This window comes from Aedes aegypti, chromosome 1, assembly GCF_002204515.2.
Source record: "Aedes aegypti strain LVP_AGWG chromosome 1, AaegL5.0 Primary Assembly, whole genome shotgun sequence".
Lineage (NCBI taxonomy): Eukaryota > Metazoa > Arthropoda > Insecta > Diptera > Culicidae > Aedes > Aedes aegypti.
The window spans coordinates 220,381,004-220,405,891 of record NC_035107.1 but is presented as its reverse complement, the minus strand read 5'-3'; the positions used below and the strand labels follow the sequence as shown (position 1 = coordinate 220,405,891).

General features: G+C 37.5%; 1 protein-coding gene across 12 annotated transcripts in view; it reads right to left on the bottom strand.

Moving 5' to 3' along the window:
- Positions 1–11,213: 11,213 nt before the first annotated feature.
- Positions 11,214–24,888, bottom strand: part of LOC5579206 (protein phosphatase PP2A 55 kDa regulatory subunit) — a 178,625-nt gene continuing 164,950 nt past the window's right edge. For all 12 annotated transcript variants that reach the window (XM_021857621.1, XM_021857620.1, XM_021857624.1 and 9 more), the window contains one exon: positions 11,214–13,785. In XM_021857621.1, coding sequence (XP_021713313.1) covers positions 13,417–13,785 — 369 coding nt within the window. In that variant the 3' untranslated portion in view covers positions 11,214–13,416. The remainder of the gene's footprint in view (positions 13,786–24,888) is intronic.

The window sequence follows — 24,888 nt, the reverse complement described above, 5'->3', positions numbered from 1 at the left end:
TAATAAGTGTCAGTTTTGCATAGAAATACTCACACTTTTTGAAGGTGTAAGCAATATGGTTGGTAATGTCGATGTTAAACAATCCACTGGTGCCATGCCTACATGTCAACTATGAATGTTTAAAACGTTGTGCAAGCTTTAGTAAGAACTACTGAACTCATTTTTGATATCATACAGCATAGAAAGTATAGTGTTTTGCTCATAACATCGTTTATTCTCAAATAATGTGCTTATTTCAAGGAAAATTGACTACATTTAGGCGTATCAGGCAGATTTTCAAAGTTTGATTTTGTAATAAAATGATCAAATACTCGAGTTGTAAGATTTTTGACATCATATTCAGATTCAGGAGACCCTAATTTAGTAGATAGGGAAATTTTTTACTCTTAAACCTGCTTTTTTATATGGTGATCATTTTTTTTTTATATTAAAACTATTTTATAATATGTTTAATATTATTTCATGAAAAATCGATTACATAAACAGATAAAGATCAAGAGTACTGGTTTGACTGGTTTGAATTTATTTGACAATATTTGAATTCCGAAGGACAGCACAGCAACAAGTTATAAAATAGTGATCAATTTGCGCCCGGATTACGGTACTATTTTTCTACTATTGATCCCTTTACGATCCTTGTTAGGACCCATGCTTTCGACTTTTCGTTGGACTCGTTAGTGAAAGCTAGCGGTGGTAATCCTTCTTGTACACCGTCTTGAAAAAAAACTCTTAGAAGGTCTCTTCTTCTTTCGTTTATTCACTAGAAATGGTTGCAACCACGAACAAAAGGAAGGGTAAATCTCTGAATTCACAACTTCCTGCCAAAAAAGAGGTATTCAAAACTGTCACTAAACGTGGCAAATATGGAAGAACGGATGTTTCTTCAGAATGCGCGTTTTTTATAAGGGTCAAATCTAATATTAAAGCTTTAGAAAAAGCAAGACTTGCCAAGTAAACATTAGGCCGAAAAAAAAATCGGCCCTTTGTCGATTCTATAGCCGATTTTAGGGTAGACTTTGTGAGACTGATTTGGAAGAAGTGAGAACTGTTATTTAAAAAAATCAAAAATATGAAAGACCCTGGCGATGATGGAAACTTCCAGAAAGTAGCTTTTCATTCTTAGTTGATATATTTCCTCATTGCGGCAGGGCAAATTTCCTACCAGTTGGAAGTCGTCTGAAATGTTTCCAGTGCACAAAAAAGGATGACAAGCGCAATGTTGAAAATGACCGCGGTATAACATCACTGTGTGCCTGCTCCAAGATTTTCGAGATTATCATGAATGACATGTTGTTTGCTTCTTGAAAAAACTACATCACCCCAGATCAACATGGGTTTTTTCCTAAAAGATCAACTGCCACAAATCTAGTCCAGTTTGTTTCATTCTGCTTATGTAACTTGGGCTCTGGGTCGCAAATAGATGCAGTATATACGGACTTGAAATCCGCCTTCGATCGTGTGGACCATGGGATACTACTCGCTCGACTTGAGAAACTTGGCGTCTCACGTGATCTCGTTCACTGGTTCAAATCATACCTCCAGATCGTCAACTCACAGTTAAAATTGGATTAGACTCATCCGAACCGTTTTCCAATTTGTCCGGAGTGCCACAAGGGAGCAACTTGGGTCCTCTGCTGTTCTCCATATTAATCAACGAGCTTTCTAGTGTGCTACCACCCGGATGCCGTTTGTTCTATGCAGATGATGTGAAGTTATTCATGATTACCAACTGTCTCCAAGACTGTCTTCATCTTCAACAGTCCATTAATCACTTCGTCGACTGGTGCAACAGTAGCTTGTTAACAGTGAGTCTACAAAAATGTCATGTTATATCGTTCCATCGTAAGCGAACGCCCATCACTTTTGACTATTCCATCGCTGCTCAACCTCTAACACGAGTAACCGATATTCGTGACTTAGGCGTAACATTAGATACTGTCTTAACCTTTCGGGTGCATTATAACGATATGATCTCCAGAGCTAATCGGCAGCTCGGGTTTATGTTTAAAATAGCTGACGAGTTTCACGACCCTCTGTGTTTACGATCTCTGTACTGTGCACTTGTTCGGTCTATTCTGGAATCGAATGTTATTGTATGGTGCCCGTATCAATCAACATGGATCTCTAGGATCGAAGCTGTTCAACGAAAGTTTGTGAAATACGCCCTACGTAGCCTTCCATGGCATGATCCTACGAATCTGCCAAGGTACGAAGACCGCTGCAGATTGCTAGGTATCGAGACGCTTGAGCAAAGAAGGAATAATTCACAGGCTGTATTCATTGCAAAAATCTTGTTAGGAGAGTTGGACTCTCCTGAAATACTGAACCGCATCAATAGATATGCTCCAACGCGGGTGCTACGACAACGTGGTTTCCTAATGTTGGAATCCAGAAACACAGGCTATGGCTCACATGATCCTATAAGATTTATGGCAGCAACGTTTAACGGAGTGTACGAGTTGTTCGACTTCAACGCTTCTGCTGAACGTTTCAAACGAAGGCTTCGGGAAATGAACCGTTAACGAAACACCGAAAAATTCATCAAATTACAATGTTTTTATTCTTTTTATAGCACAAAACTGATTATTGTTAGAATTTAAGAACTATTTGTTTGTTGTACTGTAAGTTATTTGTTCTTAGTTTTATGTTGTATTTGTATTCTTTCTCTTTAAAAGATGTGGGGTTTTTATGCCTATTTGAGCAAGTCAAACGATGTGGCCAGCTCAAATAGGCTTTTCCCTGCCAGGCTTCATAAGGACTGAACGTCCGATGAAGGTTAGAAACAAATAAATAAATAAATAAATAAATAAATATTTAACAAATGTTTTCAGTTGGCATATTTTCCTGACAAATGGAAAAATGTATCCATTTTAAAACCAGACAAAAATCCAGCAGAAGTTTCTAGCTATCGTCCAGTCTGTTTGCTTTCCTCCATCAGTAAACCTTTTTAAACGGTAATTTTGAACAAAATGATGAAAGATTCCCGAAGACATTCTCACCTGAATACGAGCAACCACTAGCGCAACATACGACTGATATGGCGAATCGATGTATGGCGCTGAACAAGGAGTTTATAGAACTGACCTATGATCTCGCTAATATGCTTCATACGCTGTACATCATGCAGAGATTGAACCCACAAGGCAGGTGCTGACATACGAAGCACTCCTTGGCTTTTCAATGGGTTTGGTGTAAACTTTGATGGTGCAAATCATAGTGTCCGAGCATAGAGGACACATTTCAGTGCAAACGATTTTTGGTACATAGTAACCCACCAGAAAAATTAATTGTAGGGGAGCATGGTCCAATTCGGACCTAGTAACAGTTTTTTGGCCATAGCTTTTCAGCACGATGAACTACATGTTTTATGGATTCTATAACATTCCCCAGAAAACCATTCCCCCGAAAACCATTCCCCAGAATTCCGTTCCCCAGAACAAACCATTCCCCAGAATCTCATTCCCCAGAATGTAACATTCCCCAGAATTCCATTCCCCAGAATGCACCATTCCCCAGAAAGCTGTATGAATATCCATTTTTTTTCTTTTTTTAATTATTGCTTTGCGTGAGTCACCTTATGTGGGGGCGCAGATTGCCGTAGCGGTAAACGCGCAGCTATTCAGCAAGACCAAGATGAGGGTCGTGAGTTCGAATCCCACCGGTCGAGGATCTTTTCTGGTTGGAAATTTTCTCGACATCCCAGGGCATAGAGTACCTTCGTACCTGCCACACGATATACGCAAGCAAAAATGGTCATTGGCATAGTAAGCTCTCAGTTAATAACTGTGGAAGTGCTGATAAGAACACTAAGCTGAGAAGCAGGCTCTGTCCCAGTAGGGACGTAACGCCAGAAAAGAGGAAGAAGAGTCACTTATGTGACAGGCTAAGGTCTGATGTGACAAAACAAATATGTAGGTAGGAGGGTTAGGGACATAATGAACACACGGGGCGAAATGGACACCCCCTGTCTCTCTGGGAATATGCATATTTCAGCAAAACTGTATAAACTGTACGAAATCTGTATTGTATATGAACGTTTTGACGGTATAAAAGTTTACGCTTTGCTTCATTTGTCCTCTGAAATTCTACTATATTTTTTTCTCAGCTTCAAATTAGTTTATAAGCAAAGCAGAGGAAGCGGTGGATTTATTTTAGAGCAAAGAAACATATTTCCATTCTATGTAAAATAAGCATTTACCTAATGTGTCCAATATGCCCCTAATCCCCCTATTCATGAGTATTTTGCATATTATGATAATACACCCTTTTATTAATACATTCCCATAAAATATACAGACTATATGTTTATTTTTGCATATATAGTGATGCACCCTTCTTTCAGTATTATCTCATTAATGATATAGGCAAAATATATCGATATAGAGCCCATATAGCAAAAGGTCAGTTGGCATAAAATAATTTGGTATAAAGCCATTTGCCATCCAGCCATACTTATGCTCCTTCTTTTCAAAAAGGATGTTCTTCATGTCATGCCAAATGGTCATTGGCCAAATGACCATTATACCAAATGGTCCTTGATCATTTAATCAATCATGCCAAATGCCTTCTTGCCATTTGGTATCCTTACGGAAAATTTTGTCTACATCGTCAACAGGATAAGACTGAAAGAAGGGTGTATCACTATTTTGTGCAAAATTAAACAAGTCATTTGTAATTTAGACTTGACGCAAAGAAGGGCGTATAATTTTAATGTGCAGAATAGTAAGTTTTTATTCTGCCGAGTTTACGTAATCATTATATCAGAAACGTATAATATGATACTACGAACGTCTTTATTCTAATCGGTGTAGCCCTAAAAAGTAAGAGATGATGCACCTTCTTAAAACATTGATGAAAAGCTGCATACATCACTACATTTGATAAAAATTGGACATACATGTGAAATTATACATTTGGAATCTACTATACCGAAAGAAGGGTGTAGCTCTATTTTGTACAGAGTAGTGATGAGTTGTATATTCTTTTAAATAAATATTGGATATTGTGTTTCCCCATAGACTGATCTATCAGTTTTTATAAGTGCCAATAAAAGTGAAACTGCAAATTAAATTTGAATTATGCGTAAAGTGTTCATAATTAGCAGCACCAATGCTAATCTTCTCATGTACTTGTAAACAACTTTGTATGGAGTTTAATTTTCAAGTTTTTTAAATAGATTATTTCAAAACTTTAAAGTAGGTATATAATTTTCTGGGGAATGGTCCATTCTGGGGATTGGTTTTCTGGGGAATGGTTCATTCTGGGGAGTGAAATTCTGGGGAATGGTATATTCTGGGGAATGAGATTCTGGAGAATGGAATTCTGGGGAATGGGTTTCGGGGGAATGGTTTTCTGGGGAATGTTATAGAATCGTTTTATGCTTTCGTGAAAGCTACAAATTTATGCTTTCGTGAAAGCCTGATTCGCACACTTTTCGCTCAGAGAGTTTTGTGATATCTCCTACCAGGACATGACTAGACATGTTTGAACAAAATTCCCCAGAAGGTCCAAATTGGGCCAACCCTGTTCTAATTCGGACACCCCGTGTTCTTATTCGAACCACCCTATATATTATCGTTTTTTGCTATGGTACTTATAAAATATAACTCCGATTTATTTGGTATCAAAGCTTATTAAACTTCTTCTGTAAGCGCAAGCATAAAAAATAAACTCAATGCGTGACAAATTACATTTTAATTCGAGTCAGAACTAGCTCAAGTAAAATGTGAATTTCATTAAAAAAAAACATAAGTGCAATGCGTTGATGTCAAAACTAGGTACAGTCAACTCTCCCTAACTCATTTTTGAACGGACCCTAGTGTATGGTAGGTATCGAGATAAAGAACACTTTTTTTTAAACTGGGGCTTTTTGTTGTTTTGACAAAATGCATTTTATCTTTGAATGCAGTAAAATTTTAACACATTGATACTTTGCATGACAATATCGGGATAACAGGTGAACTTGTATGATGCACTGAAACAGACAACATCGAGGCTCAGGACATCAAGTTGGAGAAGTGTGGACTTCGATATAGGGGTCAAAGAACACTGCGCATTCTATCGAGTTTGTGAAAAAACACAGTATATCGGGTAAAGAAAAGTTGACTGTATTGCTCTCAGCACTCGTAAACGTTTTTTTATCGAATTTCCAAACTATTTTGGATACAGCTTGGCTGTGCTAGTGATGGAGATGATTTTCAAGTAGCTGGTTTATTGATTTCCTTAATTTTTGGTAATCTACCATATTAGAGCGGCTCCACGCCAAATCGGTAAACGATGAAACTCGACTACCTTGGATTCAAATGGAATTTTGCACATAGTTTTTTATAATAGAATAAGTTTTTTCCACTGATGGAGAGACCATTTAAAATCAAGAGTAACTTCTGATAAGGGCGTAAGTATTTTTAGCATCACCATTTAAAAAAAATGTACCTCGGAAACCGTTTGTTATAGAGAAATAGTGTCTGAGGAGGGATGGTAGACAATCAAATAGGCTTTGTAAAAAAAATATACACTGAAAAAAAATACTTTTATTTTCATGAAAAAATCGAAATTAAACCTTAAAACACAAATTGCAAAAAATAGGTATCTTCGATTTTTTCAAATTTTTTCTGTAAAATTTCAATGTAAAACCAAATGTTTTAAGCACAGTTTCAACATGGTGCAATCTAAAATAAAAAAGTTTTTCTAAGAGCAACTTTTGGTGCATTTCTGAAAATTCAATTTCTGGCCGTAGAAAAGACGTTTTGATGCTGTAATATGATTCTTCACCCAAAAACAATTCAAAATGCTAAAATAACAATGATCTTCCTAAAACTAGCCGTTTTCAAGATATTTAGGATTCAATTATATTAATATCATAAAACTTAAGAAAATACGCCCGTTTCATAAGTTACTCCAGATGCTCCACCAACAATGTTACGTTTATCTCTTTCCACATTAATATCCCATGTTTTAAGGGCAGTTTCAACATGGTGCAATTTAAAATAAAAAAGTTTTTCTAAGGGCAACTTTTGGTGTATTTCTGAAAATTCAATTTCTGGTTATAGAAAAGGCGTTTTGATGCTGCAATATGATTCTTTATCCAAAAACAATTCAAAATTCTAATATCAATGATCTTCCTATAAGTAACCGCTTCAAGATATTTGGGATTGAATTATATTAATATCATAAAACTTAAGAAAATACGCCCGTTTCTTGCATTATTCCAGATGCTCCATCAACAATGTTACGTTAATCTCTTCCCACATTATTGGGTATTTCGTTCACCACTGGACTGCGCAGTCAGTTTTCATAAGTGCGAGAATGTAAATAAAAGTGCGATCCTGCATCAAATCTTGTTGGTGTCTTCAGCGCACTTATTCTACGATTTATAATGAATGAGTGCGCTGAAGACATCAACAAGATTGGATGCAGAATCGCACTTTTATTTTCCTTCCCTCACTTATAAAAACTAACTGCGGAGTCCAGTGGTGAATGAAATGCGCAATAATATCCCATCAACTTTATCTTTGACACTTACACAAATAAACGAATTGTTGAGAAGTAACAATAACAATATGTAACAATATTATTAGCCGCCACCAATCCCTCCAAAATGATCCGTCAAACAAACCAAGACAAATACGGAGGCAATGAAAACAATAGTTGATCAAGTTGAGCTTTGTTGTTGTGTCTGAAGTCATGAGTCACGATACAGTAGCAGTGCATGTTTTTATATCTAAACTAATAACATTTTTGAAACAACGAATGCATATCAAACGAATGATATTTATGTCAGATAGGGCTGCATCCCAATATAAAAATAAAAAAAATTGCGACCTTATGTCAATTTAAATCAAAGTACGATATTGACGTAGAATGGCATTTTTTTGCCACTGCACATGGTAAAGGGCCATGTGATGCCATTGGTGGTACATTGAAAAGGATGGCTACTAGAGCTAGTCTGGCAAGACAGCATGAGCATCCAACCACTAATGCAAAAGCTTTGTATGAGTGGGCTAGTAAGCGGAGAGAAGAATACCTGACAAAATTGTCATTTTGTTTTGTGTCACAGGAAGATTACGAACAAGGATCAGAAGAACCATCAACAAGCAAAGCTAATTCCAGGAACACAGAAATTCCATTGCTTTGTACCCATTTCCGAATCGCAGCAAAACTGTATTCAAGTGATGAGGCAGTAAGCTATTATAATGTTTATAGAAAAGTAAAAACATAATCAAATAAGTTGACATTTAATATCTGTTCTATACCAATATATATTAGGACAAATAAAAATATTGAAATTATGTACAATAATCGTGAGAATAAATAAATAAGGTTAAGAAGTTTAAAGGCGTTTTTCCTTCTTCCCCTCCTTAACATCATTCATATTATCATCTTCCATCGTAATACCACAGACAAACAGAAGTAACACCTAGAACATTTTTCACAAAATTCTCTCGACCACAAATACTACCACCATCTAGTGAGCTTATTGAACGAAATAACTTTTTGTGCCACATGTCCAACAGGTGGCAGTAGTGTGAAATGTCAAACACGAAGGAAAGCGACGCGCGCAACTCTGGTTGTGAACTTGACAACTGTTGTATTTTAAACTGATCGTTAAATTCGTGGGCGATGGAAATTTATCCAGTGTTACGTCTGTTTGTCTGTGGTAATACTTATATTAATTCTCAACAATATTCCAACAATCATCCTGTATCTTTCGAACAGTTCATCCAACCGTCTAAATGTCAAAGAAAAAGTAGATGGGATATTAATGTGGGAAGAGATTAACGTAGCATTGTTGATGGAGCATCTGGAATAATGTAAGAAACGGGCGTATTTTCTTAAGTTGATTATGATATTAATATAATTCAATCCCAAATATCTTGAAGCGGTAACTTATAGGAAGATCATTGATATTAGAATTTTGAATTGCTTTTGGATAAAAAATCATATTGCAGTATCAAAACGCCTTTTCTATAACCAGAAATTGAATTTTCAGAAATACACCAAAAGTTGCCCTTAGAAAAACTTTTTTATTTTAAATACACCAAAAGTTGCCCTTAGAATTTTTTTTTTATTTTAAATTGCACCATGTTGAAACTGCCCTTAAAACATGGGATATTAATGTGGAAAGAGATAAACGTAACATTGTTGGTGGAGCATCTGGAGTAACTTATGAAACGGGCGTATTTTCTTAAGTTTTATGATATTAATATAATTGAATCCTAAATATCTAGAAAACGGCTAGTTTTAGGGAGATCATTGTTATTAGCATTTAGAATTGTTTTTGGATGAAGAATCATATTACAGCATCAAAACGTCTTTTCTACGGCTATAAATTGAATTTTCAGAAATGCACCAAAAGTTGCTCTTAGAAAAACTTTTTTATTTTAGATTGCACCATGTTGAAACTGTGCTTAAAACATCTGGTTTTACATTGAAATTTTACAGGAAAAATTTGAAAAAAAAATCGCAGATACCTATTTTTTGCAATTTGTGTTTTAAGGTTTAATTTCGATTTTTTCGTGAAAATAAAAGTATTTTTTTTTCAGTGTATATTTTTTTTTAAAAGCCTATTTGATTGTCTACCATCCCTCCTCAGACGCTATTTCTCTATAACAAACGGTTCCGAGGTACAATTTTTTTCAAATGGTGGTGCCAAAAATACATACGCCCTTATCAGAAGTTACTCTCGATTCTAAACGATCCCCAATTATATGAGATAATTTTCGTCTCATATACTTAATACATCTGCGCAGTTTCATCCAAATCGGAATGGTACATGTCAGATTTCAGCATTTTATGGACGATTTCGCGTGGAACCGCTCATTACTTAGATTTTTTCGAAGCCTTTTTCTTGACTGCAACAGAAACAAAGGCAACAATAATCAATATTACAACTGCTGTGATTTTCTACCAAGTCGAGAAGACTTTCAAAGGGTGGAGTTCTTAGAATAGACGAAAATCAAAACGTCCATATTGAATCATATCGAAAGGTCCGGATTGGACCAACACACATGCCTATTCTGCGCGGCGTGTGAGGTAAGGGTTCATTCATTTATTTCATAACGCTGAAATTGGTCATTTTTGACACCCACCCACCCCCTTGTAACGCTTTTTATATGAATATTATTCAGTTTTTGCATGGGTCTTAACATCGTTAGGACACCCACCCACCCCCTCCGGCGTTATGAAATTTGTGAATGGGCCCTAACACCAGTCGAATGAGGTGACAATTGTCGACTCGCTCCCATTTGATTAACATTAGTCTTCTCACGTCACTAGCGGTGAGAGCGACTCGTCTCGACTCACACGCCGCGCAGAATAAGCACAATTTTGTGATGTTAGAACTAGTTGAGGCAAAACAGTGCATAGACATATCAAAACCATATGGTCAGATGAAAGCTTAGGCTTTGGGGATTCCATTAAAAAATAACACAGAAAGATTGGAGAGTTATTGTCGCGTAAATAATCTTGGAAATAATTCTAACTGACGGTACACTAGAGCACTTCAAAACAACAAACCAATGTAAAAATCAAACGAATTAACTGAAAGGCGTCGAATTTATTGTGTTAGATCCAAGCCGAAAGGTGAGTAGAAAACGGTACAGACGATCTTTACAGTAGCGTAAGTATAGAGAAATGCTTGATGCTCCGAATTAGAACAGGGTCCGAATTGGACCAGGTTCCCCTAAAGGTATATTTTTTTTCATGTCATTTTTTACCTAAAATATTGTTAGTTATTCAGATTGTAAAAAATCAACGGTAAAACTAATGTAGATTCTGAAATATCAACAAAATACAAAAAGTGTCCGGGCATAGAGGACTTCCCCCTAAACCTTCTCTATAAAATGTAGAGTGCCCAGAGTTTGAAGTAGAACGGTGCTTCCAAGCAGAACATTATCTAATTTACAGACTCTACAACAGCTAGGATTTTCGAAGCTTCTATAGCCAATGAAGGAAAAACTCCGTTTTTATCTGTTCCAACAAAAGCGTTCGGTCGGATGATGATGACGACGACGACGAGAAAAGCGCTTCATATCCCTCCCATGTTTAGCCCCTTTTCCTCTAAATTATTCCCTCAAACTTGCTTCGCCGCTTGCATTCTCTCGTTTTCACTCACATCAATCAATCCAAACCAGATGCCGTTTCTTATTTCCGAATGTTTTGTCTGTTCCACCTACTCGCATCATTCCGTACAATAGTTGTTGTTCTTGCTTTACTTGGTTGTAGTTTTTTTTTTTTTGTTTGCTTGCTGGCTAATGGAACTTCCATTTTATGTTTAAAAAATAAAATTTAAAAACGAAATTTATGTTCTTAAGAGTTTGTGTTTCTGTTTTGAGTGGATCCGTCGGCTGAGGAGTGTGTGTGAAGACGCTCCCGGCCAATTAAAGCAAAATACTTTCAATCAATCAATATTCTATATGTTCGTAATTATAAAGAATGCAACAAGTAACGATGGCTTTCTGGCCATCGCGGGGCTTAAGTTTGTTTGTAAGTTTAACTGTACCTATATGTTGTGTGGGGTTTCTTGATTTGCCGTTTTCGTTTTTTGATTACAACGCGCGCGCGCACAAAGTCGTCTTCTAATGTCCACCGATAAGGACTACTGAACGTTAAAAATAAAACAAAACTGACGATGAATGATGCTGCTTTTGATTAGGGGGAGTGATGGCAATTTTTTGCAATATTCTAGTGCACGGCTCTGGAGCCTTCGTCAGCTGTGTGTGTGTTTGTGGCGGATGCTTTTCTTGTTATCTCGCTCTATTGAGTGTATCGTTGATGATGATGATTATGATGATAAAGATGATTCAAAGTTAAGTCTAAACTCTATCAATTAATATTGACAATAATCGTAATCAGTTTCGGCTGGTGTTGCTGCGGCGGTGGCGGTGTAAGGGACTGCTTTTTTTACTATCTCATATTGTTCTGTTTTTTAAACATTTTTATAACTACCTTACATACACGTTTCCATGCACATCCCTCCCGCGCGAACATACACTTTTCTGATCGTCTCCATCCATTCAAGCATCCATACACGATTTATATGCGCTGCTGCTGCGATTTTGTTTGTTTTACTGCCGCACTCGTTTTCTCATCTTTCATTTTTCTGAGTGTGTTTTCGCTTATCCTGCAAATTTATTTTTTTAATTATTATATTTATTTTTTTCTTCTTTTCGCTTCTGCTTGCTACTTTTTTTTTTGTTTTGTTAAGGATAATTCTGTGATAATAACTGCATTTTCTTGACTGTGTGCCATTTTCTGAAGATGCGACTAACATATTCGCCAAGATGTACCGTTTGTGAAAAAAAAAACACTTTTTCAAAAAAGTAGCGAAAATGGCTGTAATGTGTATATCCGAAGAATCAAACAGCTCAAATGTAACTGAATTCTAAGCCTTTCTTTCAAAGTCCGTCAGATTTTTCGATCCGACACAAAAGTGCTTCAAAAATTCATATTATTATCAGTGAACCTTTATTTTAATCTATCTAACAGCTGTACAGTAACATATCAAATTCCTTTAATCTGTTGTATTGTCTTAAAGCTTGACAATTTTCACAAAAGCAACATGGATTTCCGCAATAAGTTCTTCGGAATGTTTAATTGAGCATACGTTCAAATGTATCTAGAGTTACTTTGAGGAATTCATTTGATTCCGTTCGAAAAAAAATATGCTGAGTTTAACTACACAAAAACTAATGTGGCCTGATTTACAACAATTTCCAAAAGAAATTATCAGTCACAAATGACTTTTTTCATTTCATACAACAAGACTCTCATCAAAGCGAGAGTCTCCCGGCACTTTTCAAATTAACAGTACATTTCGGATATTGTCCTCGCTCCTCCCAGAAAACACCACACAATCGATTCGCTTTTTCTCCTCTCCGTTTTCTGATCTTGTCTTTTTTGTTCCTTCAGCCTTCGTTCCGCATGCGACTGTTTTTAAGTGCGTGAGTTTTTTTTTCTGCCCGTTTCGGTGTTTAATTCTCTCCTCTCTATCTTTGTATGGTATATTATAAAAAGCTTTCCCATTGTTTGTTGTGTTTCTTTTTTGTTTAATTTCATAATCTCTCCTTCCTCTTCTTTCCCCTTTCATTTGTATCATTTCTAGATTCGAAATATACCATATGATTCTATGTTACGCTATTATTACGATTTCCTTTCTCTCGAATTCATATTTCTCTCTGTGCCTCTTTCTGTTTGCTCTCAATACTTAAATCTGTGTTTGTGTGTATGTGTTTTTCTTTTTTGTTTACCACTTTCGGCCTTTCAGCATACCCTTACGACGACGACACTCAATCTATCGCTCGATCACCGCGTTTTGTTTTGCTCACCAATGTCTGTTAATCTGTTTCACCTTGTTTGTTTCTTTCTGTTTCAGCCTACACATTTATAATTGATTATTACTACTACGCTTACTATTAGCTAAAACTTATCCTGAAATATAAATAGATTATTGGTAGCGGCGACGGCGATGATGTTCTCGAGCGGGTGCCAAGCGGTGTGCAGGATCTTCTTGTTAAAGTCCAAACAGTCGACGCTGATTTCGTCCTTTTTCCGCTTGCCACCGGTACAGACCTTGCGCGGCTTGAGCACCGTCTTCGGCTTGATGATGTCCCGGGACGCCTCCAGCGTGACGTCCTTCTTGCTGTTGCGGTCGAACACGCGGAAGAAGTTGTTATAGCTGCCGGTCATGATCGAACTGTCGTTGCCGTTCCAGCAGCACTCGAACTTGTCGAAGATGCAGTCGTTCTCGTACAGTGAGCACAGCTTCGTGCGGAGGTATTCATGCACCTATGGATAGTAGAACCGGAAAATAGCGGAGAATTAGAAATTTTTAATTCAATTAGGACAGCTCATAAGTCCAATATGTAACCCCTAGGAACATCCCCCACTAAATTCATCGATATTCACTATAATAACTTTGGTAGATTGTCGTCTCGTAATCGACGGAAGAATCCACGACTAACTTTAATTCTTAATAGTCAACGATCAACTGAAGAATGCGTTTGCTGAATATTCGCTTGCTACAACCCAAGTAACATTGGTAGCTGAATGTCCTTTTTCACAAGGGACAAATATGCACACAGACGCTTGTGAGGGTAACTCAGGCAGTGTGGAGATGTCGCACCAACGACGACCCACTTGAACCAGCCCATGCAATTCTAGCTGAATTGGTCAAGTGGTGTACAGAGTGCACCGACATTACCCTTGGTCTCAGATGCTTATCTCCCAGGAAGCACCTTACGGTATTTCTTCGAAGAGGAAATTCTGAGTGCTTGAACTAATGCAGGTACTGCCTATAGCCAGGCTTTATTTTGCTCATCTTGATCTGATAGATGGAGCGACCTCGTACGCTCACAACAATGAGTTAGCATTCGATGTTGGTTGAATAATCCGTGGCTGAGAGAGTGGAGAGAAACGTTGGCTCTATCCAAACGCACATCTTCCATTTGACAGCTCTAGCTTACTGCGAGGCTCTGCAAACACATCATCATTGCTTTTGGGAAGAACTGAGGTTGGTTTCTCCGTCAACGCAAGAGCATGATTTCGCTTTCCTCTTTGCCCTTTTGGACAAAGAGCTACAAAAAGACAGCGAAGAGCTGTCTGTAAATGCTCTTCCCCGAACTGAGAAATGGGAAAAAATGCTCTCCTCGTAACTGAGAAAGGGAGAAAATAATCTCTTTCTCTTTTATGCACTGAGGTTGTCAAAACAAACTCTTTACCACTGTGGGAATGAAAATAAGCAAATACAAACGTGTGAACTCTTCATCCCGCAGAGCTCGTACGCTCAGTTTGTGTGTGGGTAAAATCGCTTCTCTTTTCTAGTTGATCATTAAAAGGGGGAGAAAGAGGATAAGTCAAGAGCAAGGAAGAAGCCTGCCTATAGCAAACATGTCCTGACAGAAACTGCGTCAGGTGGAAGTTCACTTCCCCATGTTTTTTTATACCGATCTGACACATTTGGTATTAGCTGATGAAACCATCTACCTTTAGAGGAATTATCTTATTCCTGCTGTCAACCTCTGAGAGTTGCCTCTTCACACGCGTTGCAGAATCCACTGGTACCTCTTTGGTTGAAGCATTGAACATCTTCCTTGATGATGAGCCTGATGGGCGTCATCCCGCCTATGATACACACGGCCTCTTTAGAAACCGTTCGGTATGTGTATGCTAATCTTAAGCATATGATCCTATACGTGCTTTCCAACCGCTTTAGATTTCTGCCCGTTCTAAGCGCTTTTGACCAGTTTGGTCCTCCATACCTTAGTATGGATAGCGCCACGCTTGCCAGGAGCTTGCGTTTGCTGGAAATTATAGTGGAGCCGTTAGACATCATCCTCGAAAGCGCCGCTGCTCCATCTGTCTTCTTCTTCTTTCTGGCATTACGTCCCCACTGGGACAGAGCCTGCTTCTCAGCTTATTGTTCTTATGAGCACTTCCACAGTTGTTAACTGAGAGCTTACAGTGCCAATGACCATTTTTGCACGCGTATATCGTGTGGCAGGTACGAAGATATCTATGCCCTGGGAAGTCAAGAAAATTTCCAACCCGAAAAGATCCTCGACCGGTGGGTTTCGAACCCACGACCCTCAACATGGTCTTGCTGAATAGCTGCGCGTTTACCGCTACGGCTATCTGGGCCCTCGTATCCAGCTGTATCGTTCTAAAGAAACGCGTAAGTTCTACAAGAAACTCAATGCATCCCGCAAAGGCATTGGGCCGCGAGCCGAAATGTGCCGGGATTAGAAGGGAGGTATCTTGACGGACGAATTTGAGTAAATTGAAAGGTGGAAGCAGCACTACTGTGAGCATCTTAATGACGCAGATGGGGGAAGACCAAGGCAGCAAGAGGAATGCCCTCATGATGGCTGGGAAGGATGGTATTGGAGCGGAACTTATTAAAATAAATAAATAAATAAATAAAAGCAATATAACCAATACACAATAAAGGGTGACTAGTTAGAATGTGAGAATTATCAATTTCCCCGAATGTACTATTCCCCGAAAATTATTTTCAGAATGTACCATTTTCCCGAAAAAATCGAAATGTAATTCTGAAAGCTATTCATGATTCTGCTGCCAAAAAGTACTTAACATGCTAGATGATGTAAGACTAGATGAAAATTGATTAGTTTGCTATAATATCGATGTGTTCAAAATAAATTGCCACGGGCATTGGACTCAACACAACTTTTTTTTGTGATAGCCTGATGAAAAAAGCGAGCACATGATAGGCAGTTTCATTGGAAGCGGTATCTTTGGAGTATCGGTATTTGGCTTATGGACATTTGGCCGAATGAACATTCGGCTTAGTTTTGCCTTCTTAGAATAATAGGCTGTTCTTTATATTTATACTGCTCTAATATTTAGTGGCACTTAGCTGATAATAATTCAATTTGAAATTTCCTTTTTTTTAATAATAAGCTGTTCTTTCACATTGTTTCGCACGATTACGCAGAGATGCCATATTAGGCCAAACGTCGTTATGCCATATATCTGGTAGGTTAAACTTAATTGCATTATACTTAGTGACAGTAGCTACAGTGAGTTCATTTACTACACAGTTAAGCCTCGAGTCTTCCTTCTAAATATATTTAAAAGACAACATGCTTCTTTATTGATTTACTGACAATCAATATAAGTTTACCAAACAGTAATAGCATATAATAACCAGAAAAAAAAATCTGAATAAAGTTTCAAAAGTTCTGTTAATTTTTATTGATATATTTATGTATAAAGAACATCATTCTAATATAAGAAGGGCAAATTTCTGATGAAATCAGTACTGCCGTGAATCGCAAGTCAGTCTCACCTGCATTTTCGTCAAAATTGAGTTAAGTTCAGTTATCAACATATCTTCCAATGCTATTTCAGCTGCACTTATGAGATAATATAATTTGTTCTGTAAAATTAGGAAAAAAAATACCAAACTGGATTGTCCCACATCAGTCCCACTACAGATATTTGCACCGTATAACACAAAAAGAACCGCGTTTTGATCATCTCTATAATTTTTTCAGAAAGATATCGTAGTGAAAAGCAAATTGTGAATGTTTCCTCTGGAATTTGTTGAATCATTGTATGGAAAACGAGTTTGGAAATTTCACAATCCATTTTCTCTATGCCTACTTTTTACCAGAGCTGCCAGATGATTTGATAGAAAATCTGTATCCACGAGGTTAAAAAATCTGTGTCCCATACAAAAAACCTGTGTCCCATACAAAAAACCTGTGTCCATGTAAAAATTGTTGAAAGAAAATCTGTGTTCCATACAAATTTAATCTGTGTCAGAATAAAAATATCTGTGTAATACAGAGAAATCTGTACATCTGGCAGCCCTGCTTTTTACAGATGGCACTGGTTGGTGATTCACGGCAGAGTATCAGTTGCAAGCAGAACAATAATAATACAGCAAAGCTTCAAAGAACTGCCTACGATGATAAGAAGGCGAGACTAGCTTTTAAATTATCAACTATTTTTATGCCACGATTATTAGAGCAGTTATATAAGGAATTATTTATAATATTAAAAAACAAGCCTTTTTTACGTTATAAATTGTAGTTCATAGAAAATTAACCATCTGCTTTCGTTTTAAGAAACAGAAACTACTAACGCGGAAGTAATCAGCTTAGTGACTCATTTATTATTTCTAAGTTTTCATGCAGGCTTCAGTGCATCTCATTTGTGTCACGTCTTTGAATCCTGCAAACTGTTTGCAACCGGTCAAACTTTATTCCATAATTCTGCTGTTGCCAGTTCAGCCAGACAGTGTTGCATTTGAACGCGTTCAGTTTGCGTTCCAGTTCAAACTTTTGAACGAGAGATCAAGTAGGCTTGCTCATTGAGCAGTTCAAAAATCTGAACCCGAGCGAGCTGAAAATTGAACTTGAAATGAAAACTGTTTTCATGGCAGATACACGACATATTTCAACGCGGAAGTTTTGCTAGATATTGAAAAACATTTGAAATTCCATATATGTTGAGTGATATGAATGTATTATAGTCTGGTGCAGTTTTTTCGGGTTCTTTACTTCATTGTGCATTTTGAAGTGAACGGGCCGTTCTTGAGCAGGTGCAGAATCTTGCACAAGAGTTCAATGCTTGCTAGGTTCTCGTGCAAAATTAGAACGCGTTCAGTTCATTTTTGGCTCGCGTTCAGTTTAAAATGCATCACTGCAGCCAGATGTTATTCAGATGTACACCCGATTCGAGAACGTCGAGAAATGTGTTCTTTTTTCGCACGGTTTTTGAAATTTTGAACTGAAAACTTTTTTTGCACGGTACGCATCCCCCGTGCAAAAACAGAATCGGGTGTATTATGTTCGGACAAACGACATAAATCATCAGCTTTATTCTTCTCTTGAATATTCATTCAAAACCAACCTTCTAGGGGGACACGGGGCAGTATGGACACCCTAAGGAATTTGCCTATTTTGGATGTGAAGACATGAATATTATACTGTTTTGTATGTGCAGTATGCTTTTTAGAGTTCTTAAGCATTTGTTAAACATTGTTGCATAATTTGGAAAAAATATTTTGTTTCCAAAAAAAGGTTTAAAAAAAGCTTACATTTGGTAGTCACCATCAAGCTAGCGGGGCAAAGTGGACTCCCCCATGGGGCAGTATGGACACCTTAACGTTTATAGGAAAATTGTCCCGCGATTATTCCCAAAACCTCGAAGAATTAAGTACATATTCAGGAAACCATAGTGGCAGGTCACTGTGTCACTGAAAACATGAATAAAACCAATCAACGACATTTTTCGACATTGCCCCAGGTTAGTTTTGATTCAGAATTGAGAATTTTCAACCGATTTGTGGAAAATTTGATTCGGGGTAATAGTTTTCGGGGAAATGTCGGACAATCGATCACCATTCAAAACGCTGCGTATAAAACAAGTGCTTTCTCAGGTCATCTTCCGCCGTCTATCGCCTCTAGCAAGCATATATGTGGGAATTGAATAAGCTGGTTTTGTGGACGGGCGATCGAGAACAGACCAAATCTTTATGTTGCGGCAGATCCTCCAAAAGTGTCGCGAATATCAAGTCCCTACGCACCACCTATTCATCGATTTCAAAGCGGCCTATGATACCATCGACTGCGAAGAGCTATGGAAGATTATGGACGAGAATGGTTTTCCCGGGAAACTGACTAGACTGATCAAAGCAACGATGGATAGTGTACAGTGCTGTGTGAAGATATCGGGTATATCGGACCCGTTTGAAACACGCAAAGGACTTCGACAAGGCGATGGTCTTTCCTGCCTCCTGTTCAATATTGCGCTAGAAGGTGTTATGAAACGGGCGGGCTTCAACATGCGGGGCACGATCTTCAATAAATCCAGCCAGTTCATTTGTTTCGCTGACGACGTGGACATTGTCGGAAGAACGTTGCAGGTGGTTGCTAGTATACCAGGCTGAAACGTCAGATCGGGTTGGATTGAAGGTAAATACGTCGAAACGAAATATCTGCTGGCTGGAGGAACCGAGCGCGATAGAGCTCGCATTGGCAGACGCGTGACGATCGACGGAGATGAGTTCTAGGTGGTGGACGAGTTTATCTACCTCGGATCATTGGAAACGTCGGATACCAACTGCAGCAGACAAATTCTAAGACGTATCATTGCCGTAAGTCGAGCTTACTACAGACTCCACAAGTAAACTTCATCTCCGTACTAAGTGTACCATGTACAAGACGCTTATAAGACCGGTTGTCGTCTACGGACTTAAGACGTGGACAATGCTCGAAGAGGACCTGCGAACACTAGGAGTTTGAACGATGTATGCTTAGGACGATCTTTGGAGTATGTGAGAACGGCGTAAGGAGGAAAATAATGAACCAGGAGCTTGCGCAACTCTACGATGAACCCAGTATCCAGAAAGTTGCCAAAGCTGGAAGGGTACGATGGGCGGGGCCCGTTGTGAGAATGCCGGAAAAATGGTGTTCACCTCGAATCCGGCCGGTACAAGACGAAGAGAAGCGCAACGAGCTAGATGGTTGGGCCAAGTGGAGTAGGATCGTAGAAGTTTGACCATACGCAGTCCTACACTGAACCAAGAAATATCATAGAAGATATTAAAAACGTCACATACTCTTACGACAATTGAAATCCGATTCACGTTATATGTGTCCATTGACATTCATGTAAGAAACACATAAATCTCATTATGATACTCCATAATATTCAATTTTGAACACTATGAAACGTATATGAACAAAAGTTATGTATTCAATCCAATGAATGCTATGGGATTGGCAGATGTGAAAAGTATAGCGTTATTTCGCAATGGCGAATTTGAGTCTCGAAAGAATCATCGTGGAGTATTTGGAATAAAATTTTGTTTCAACGCGACGTGGATCACAGAATAATGTTTGGGATAATCAAGAAGTAAGTAAAAAACGTTATTTATTTATAAACGAAAAAATGAATGTGAATTACTTCTTTAGACTTGAATTCACAGAAAACATCAACTTTATTCCTAGCTGAAGTCAACGGAACAAGGTCGGTAGGAACGGAACAAACCATCCAGAAGAATTCAGAGCTAATAAAATCGGTTAACCAATGCATTCGCTTCCCTCGCTTATTCACACAAATGCCAATCATGTGTAAAATAAACAGATTTTTAAAAACTATGGTTAGATTGTTCATCAATTCTACTGGATAAAAACTGAAGAAGAATCATCACAAACTCATTTTAATATCTAATAAAAATCACTAACAATGCCAATAACTTTCATCTGAATTTCACATAGAACTCATTGACAGAATCCAATGGTTCGTATGATAAATTTGCATCAAATGTATGTGTTTTATCAGATGAAATTAATCAAAAAGAAATCGCACAAGTTTATGTGATATTTTGATGAGCGTTATGTAAAAAGCTACATGGAAAAAACTATGCGTGTTTTCAGATAAACCTGATATGATTCCTTGGTTCAGTGTATGCGTTCTAGGTGCCAACAGTTGACGACTACGTAAAAAATGACTTGGATTGAGAAACCCTACTTCCGCAATAAACCGTTACAATCAATATTGAGCATGATCAAATCGAACACATACATTCGCTTTAATTTTGTTCGCCTAAATGAGAGCGTTTCCATATTCAGCAACATGTAACAGCTCTGATAGTCCGGAAGATTCACAGGGTCGTTCCACGGTAGTGACCTGGGTGCATAACGAAGAAAACTACTGTACTTTTTCAATCTGGAGAACCTGAGTAGTGGGATAAAATGACCTCACACAAACAGCGTAATCCAGTATGCTTCGCACTAATGAACAATACAATGTCTTTAGGGTGTAGATATCTTGAAACGCTCGTGAGTTACGTCGAATAAACCCAAAGACAGTGAGAGCCTTGGCAGTGGTTACACACATTCTATTAGCATTCTATTTTCTGAACACCATAGAAGCAGCTCGTTGACGTCTGATTGTAGAGCTTGTGAAGGTATCAACCAGTGCACTGCAGTGTTGTAAGCAATCACGGTAGTCGACACGTTTTCGCTGATATTCGGCAGCGCTTCCCTTAAACACTCACAACACGAGCGATCAAACGAATGTCGAAAAGAAAAATGTCAATTGAATGCCATACTGACCACGATAGCTTCGCTGGGAAACGTTACGGTTTTGTTTGTTTCTGTTCTGCTTTCACTGTATGTGTGTTTATAGTCCGATGTCTGAATTCTATGCAAAACTTATGATTTATGCAAATATCATCGAGTCAAGCGCAGGGTGGCCACCAAAATCCAATTTTCAAATTCCCGCTTTTTTCCCGGTTTTCTCGGTATATTTTTTAGTATTTTCCCGGTTTTTATATGTGATAGTTAGGAGATTTTTGTCAGTTTTTGCTCACTTTGGTAGGCTTTTTTTTAAAGCTACTGAACCCATATTTTTCAACAATATGCTTCTTGCTTAGGTGTATCTTACTGTCAAGACAATTGGCCGACAAAAACCTCAGATGCCAAAATAAACCATCCAGGGTCCCAAACAGTTAATGAGGTTGAAGATATTTCCACTTCTAATCCTTCAATTCTTTCTTCATGAGAATGAAAGGTTTTCTAAACCAAATAAGTTTATGATGAAAAACAGGATAGATAAATAACTTTATTTGAGAGATTTACCGGCCAAAGCTGGCACATCTCTTGAAAATGAAACGAAGCCAAACAAATAAAAGCATGTAGTACTTTATTTATTTTTAGTCGATTAGCTAGCTTATTTCATATTACAAGCTTTTATAAATAAAGGATTGTTTTCAAAAACATCTGGACTTATTTTCAATGCAATATTTTTAAATGCTTAAATCTTCTTAAGTTTTTCAATTTTGATGTGAAACTGTAAGTTAAATAAGTTATAGAGTCCAAAAAATGTTATCCCTGACAGTAAGAGGAAATATAAAAAGTAAATCGAAACATCGTTAACCATTGGTAAAATAAAACATTTTTAAGAATACTCTAGTCTATAATCAAATCATTAATATTTAATAAGACATATTAAATGCACCTAAGGGAAAACAGCTGAAACTGTCTGATAAAATCATAAAATATGTGATTCCAACTAACCATTCCTTCTATCATTTAAATGTATGAAATTACGATTTATTCAAAACTTCCTAGCAAAAACCCTTGCAACAATTATAGGAACACTATTTCTTTAGTGGTGGTATGTTATAAGCATGGTTCCTTCAACGGCGCAATCCATTGATTGCTTATGGGACCCTGCACTCTGGGTACCGTCAAACGGGGTGACTTGCAACGGCGGGGTGACTTGCAACACATTGTAATTTACAACTAAATTTCACTATAAAACACAATTTTCAATAGAAAATTCGTTTTAAATCGGTGCATCAATACGTATGACTCACAATTCAAGTAGGGGCCACGATTAAAACTGCTATTATAAATATGTTCATACAATAAACATAATTCTTTTAAATGTCTAGAAAACTGATACTTGATGGAGGTTCGAAATCGTGACCTGAAAACATGAGATAGATTTAATGTACAATAGTAATACTCTACATGTTGTTCCGATAACTAATAAGTGATAATATGACGAAATTTATTTTACGAAATTGTAGCAACAACTTTTTAATAAAAATAATTTTTGTACAAATGTACCTATGCGGGGTGACTTGCAACACTTTATTTCTAAGCAATTTAGAGTTTTATAAAAGTTAAAAACTATGGTGTTAGGTCTACTTTATAATCAAAAGAGTAATAATTCATCAATCAACTACAAACACTCGTTAAAAATATTGTTCAGTTAAGATATTGGACCTTGATGATTTAACGCCTCTTTTTCCCATACAAAAATAGCTCAATTATTTTCTTACAAAAATGTATTCTAAATGTTCTTGTACTGGTTCGAATGCTTTAAATACATGAATAACAATACTTAACAGGTGTGATCAATAAAAAATATCAACATTTTGTAGGAAAAAACTAAATTAGCAGTGAGTGTTGCAAGTCACCCCGCACAAGGACATTTAAAAAAATTCACCTTTTTGATGACTTTTGATATGACAAAATAATTCGATTCAATTTTCTATCATCTCATTCTGTAGGCGAGCCGGCCATTCAAAGTTCTACAAGGAATTTAGATTTTTAGATTACGTTTAGATCATGGTTTTGGTTGATTGAAGTTGAAAAGTGTTGCAAGTCACCCCGTTTGACGGTACTGTTGCACCACTATATGTGCAAAGAAGCAAAATTTTCGAGAAAAATAATTGTTTTAAATAGCTTAGCGATTAAATTTTGTGGATATTATTCGATTGCTTGTATCATTTTCGCATCGTAGATCATAGAAAAATATTACATAATCATTTATCAGAGAGGAACATGTCAAAGCGATTGCCCTATTTGTACAAATTCATAAATGCTTCATTACAGTACAATCAACCATAACAGCTTTGAATAAACAATTTTCAATGATTTGTAAGTTTAGCGCTCAAAAATATTCGTTCAAAACCGATTTTCCCGGTGACCACCTCAAATTCCCGATTTTTCCCGTCTTTTTCCCGGTGGATTCAAATTCCCGCCTTTTTCCCGCTTTTCCCGTTTTTCCCGGTTCGGCCACCCTGCAAGCGACATTCAATTGACACGTTTATGTGCTTGTCGACGTTCATTCTAAAGCTTGTGCTGTGACTGCTGACCATGATAACTAAACGAACGAAGCGCAAAATGTCGAATGTTTACAACACTGGATCAACATATAAAAGCTTGCACGATTTCAAACGGTAGGACAGATCGACGATGAACAGCACACATATGAGTGGGCCTAGAACGCTGCCCGGGGGAACCCCGGAGAACACTCGATTATGTGTTTCCGATCCTAACGAAGACTTTTCGACCGCAAAAGTAGGAACGAAGCCAGTCTGCAATCCAGCGCTGCCTCGCTCAAACTTCTTGATAGCAAGATCGTGAGAGACTTTGTCGAAAGCCTTCAAGAAGTCGAAATACACAGCGATCACTTGCTGACGACATTCGATTACCGATGAAAGGAAATTGGGGTAGAACATAAGGTTTGAAACTGTGGATCGTTGCTTACCGAATCCATTTTGGGAATCGAATATCAGGTGTCTTTTGGCTTTATACTGAACCGTGTGTATCATGCTCTCAAAAACCTTATCAATGCAGTAAAGAATTGATATTCCACTATAGTTGTCGACAGAATTGATACTGCCAGATTTATGGATGATAAGTAGGTACATAAGTACGCTCACAACAATTAAAGAGTCAGCATTCGATGTTCATTGAATAATCCTGGCAGAGAGTGTAGAGAAACGTTCCCCACTAGCAGATCATATCATGACTTTATCATATTAAGATAAAAGTATCTTCCGTTGATAAAATTTATATATGATGATTCATAACCAGATTATATCAGAACGTGTTA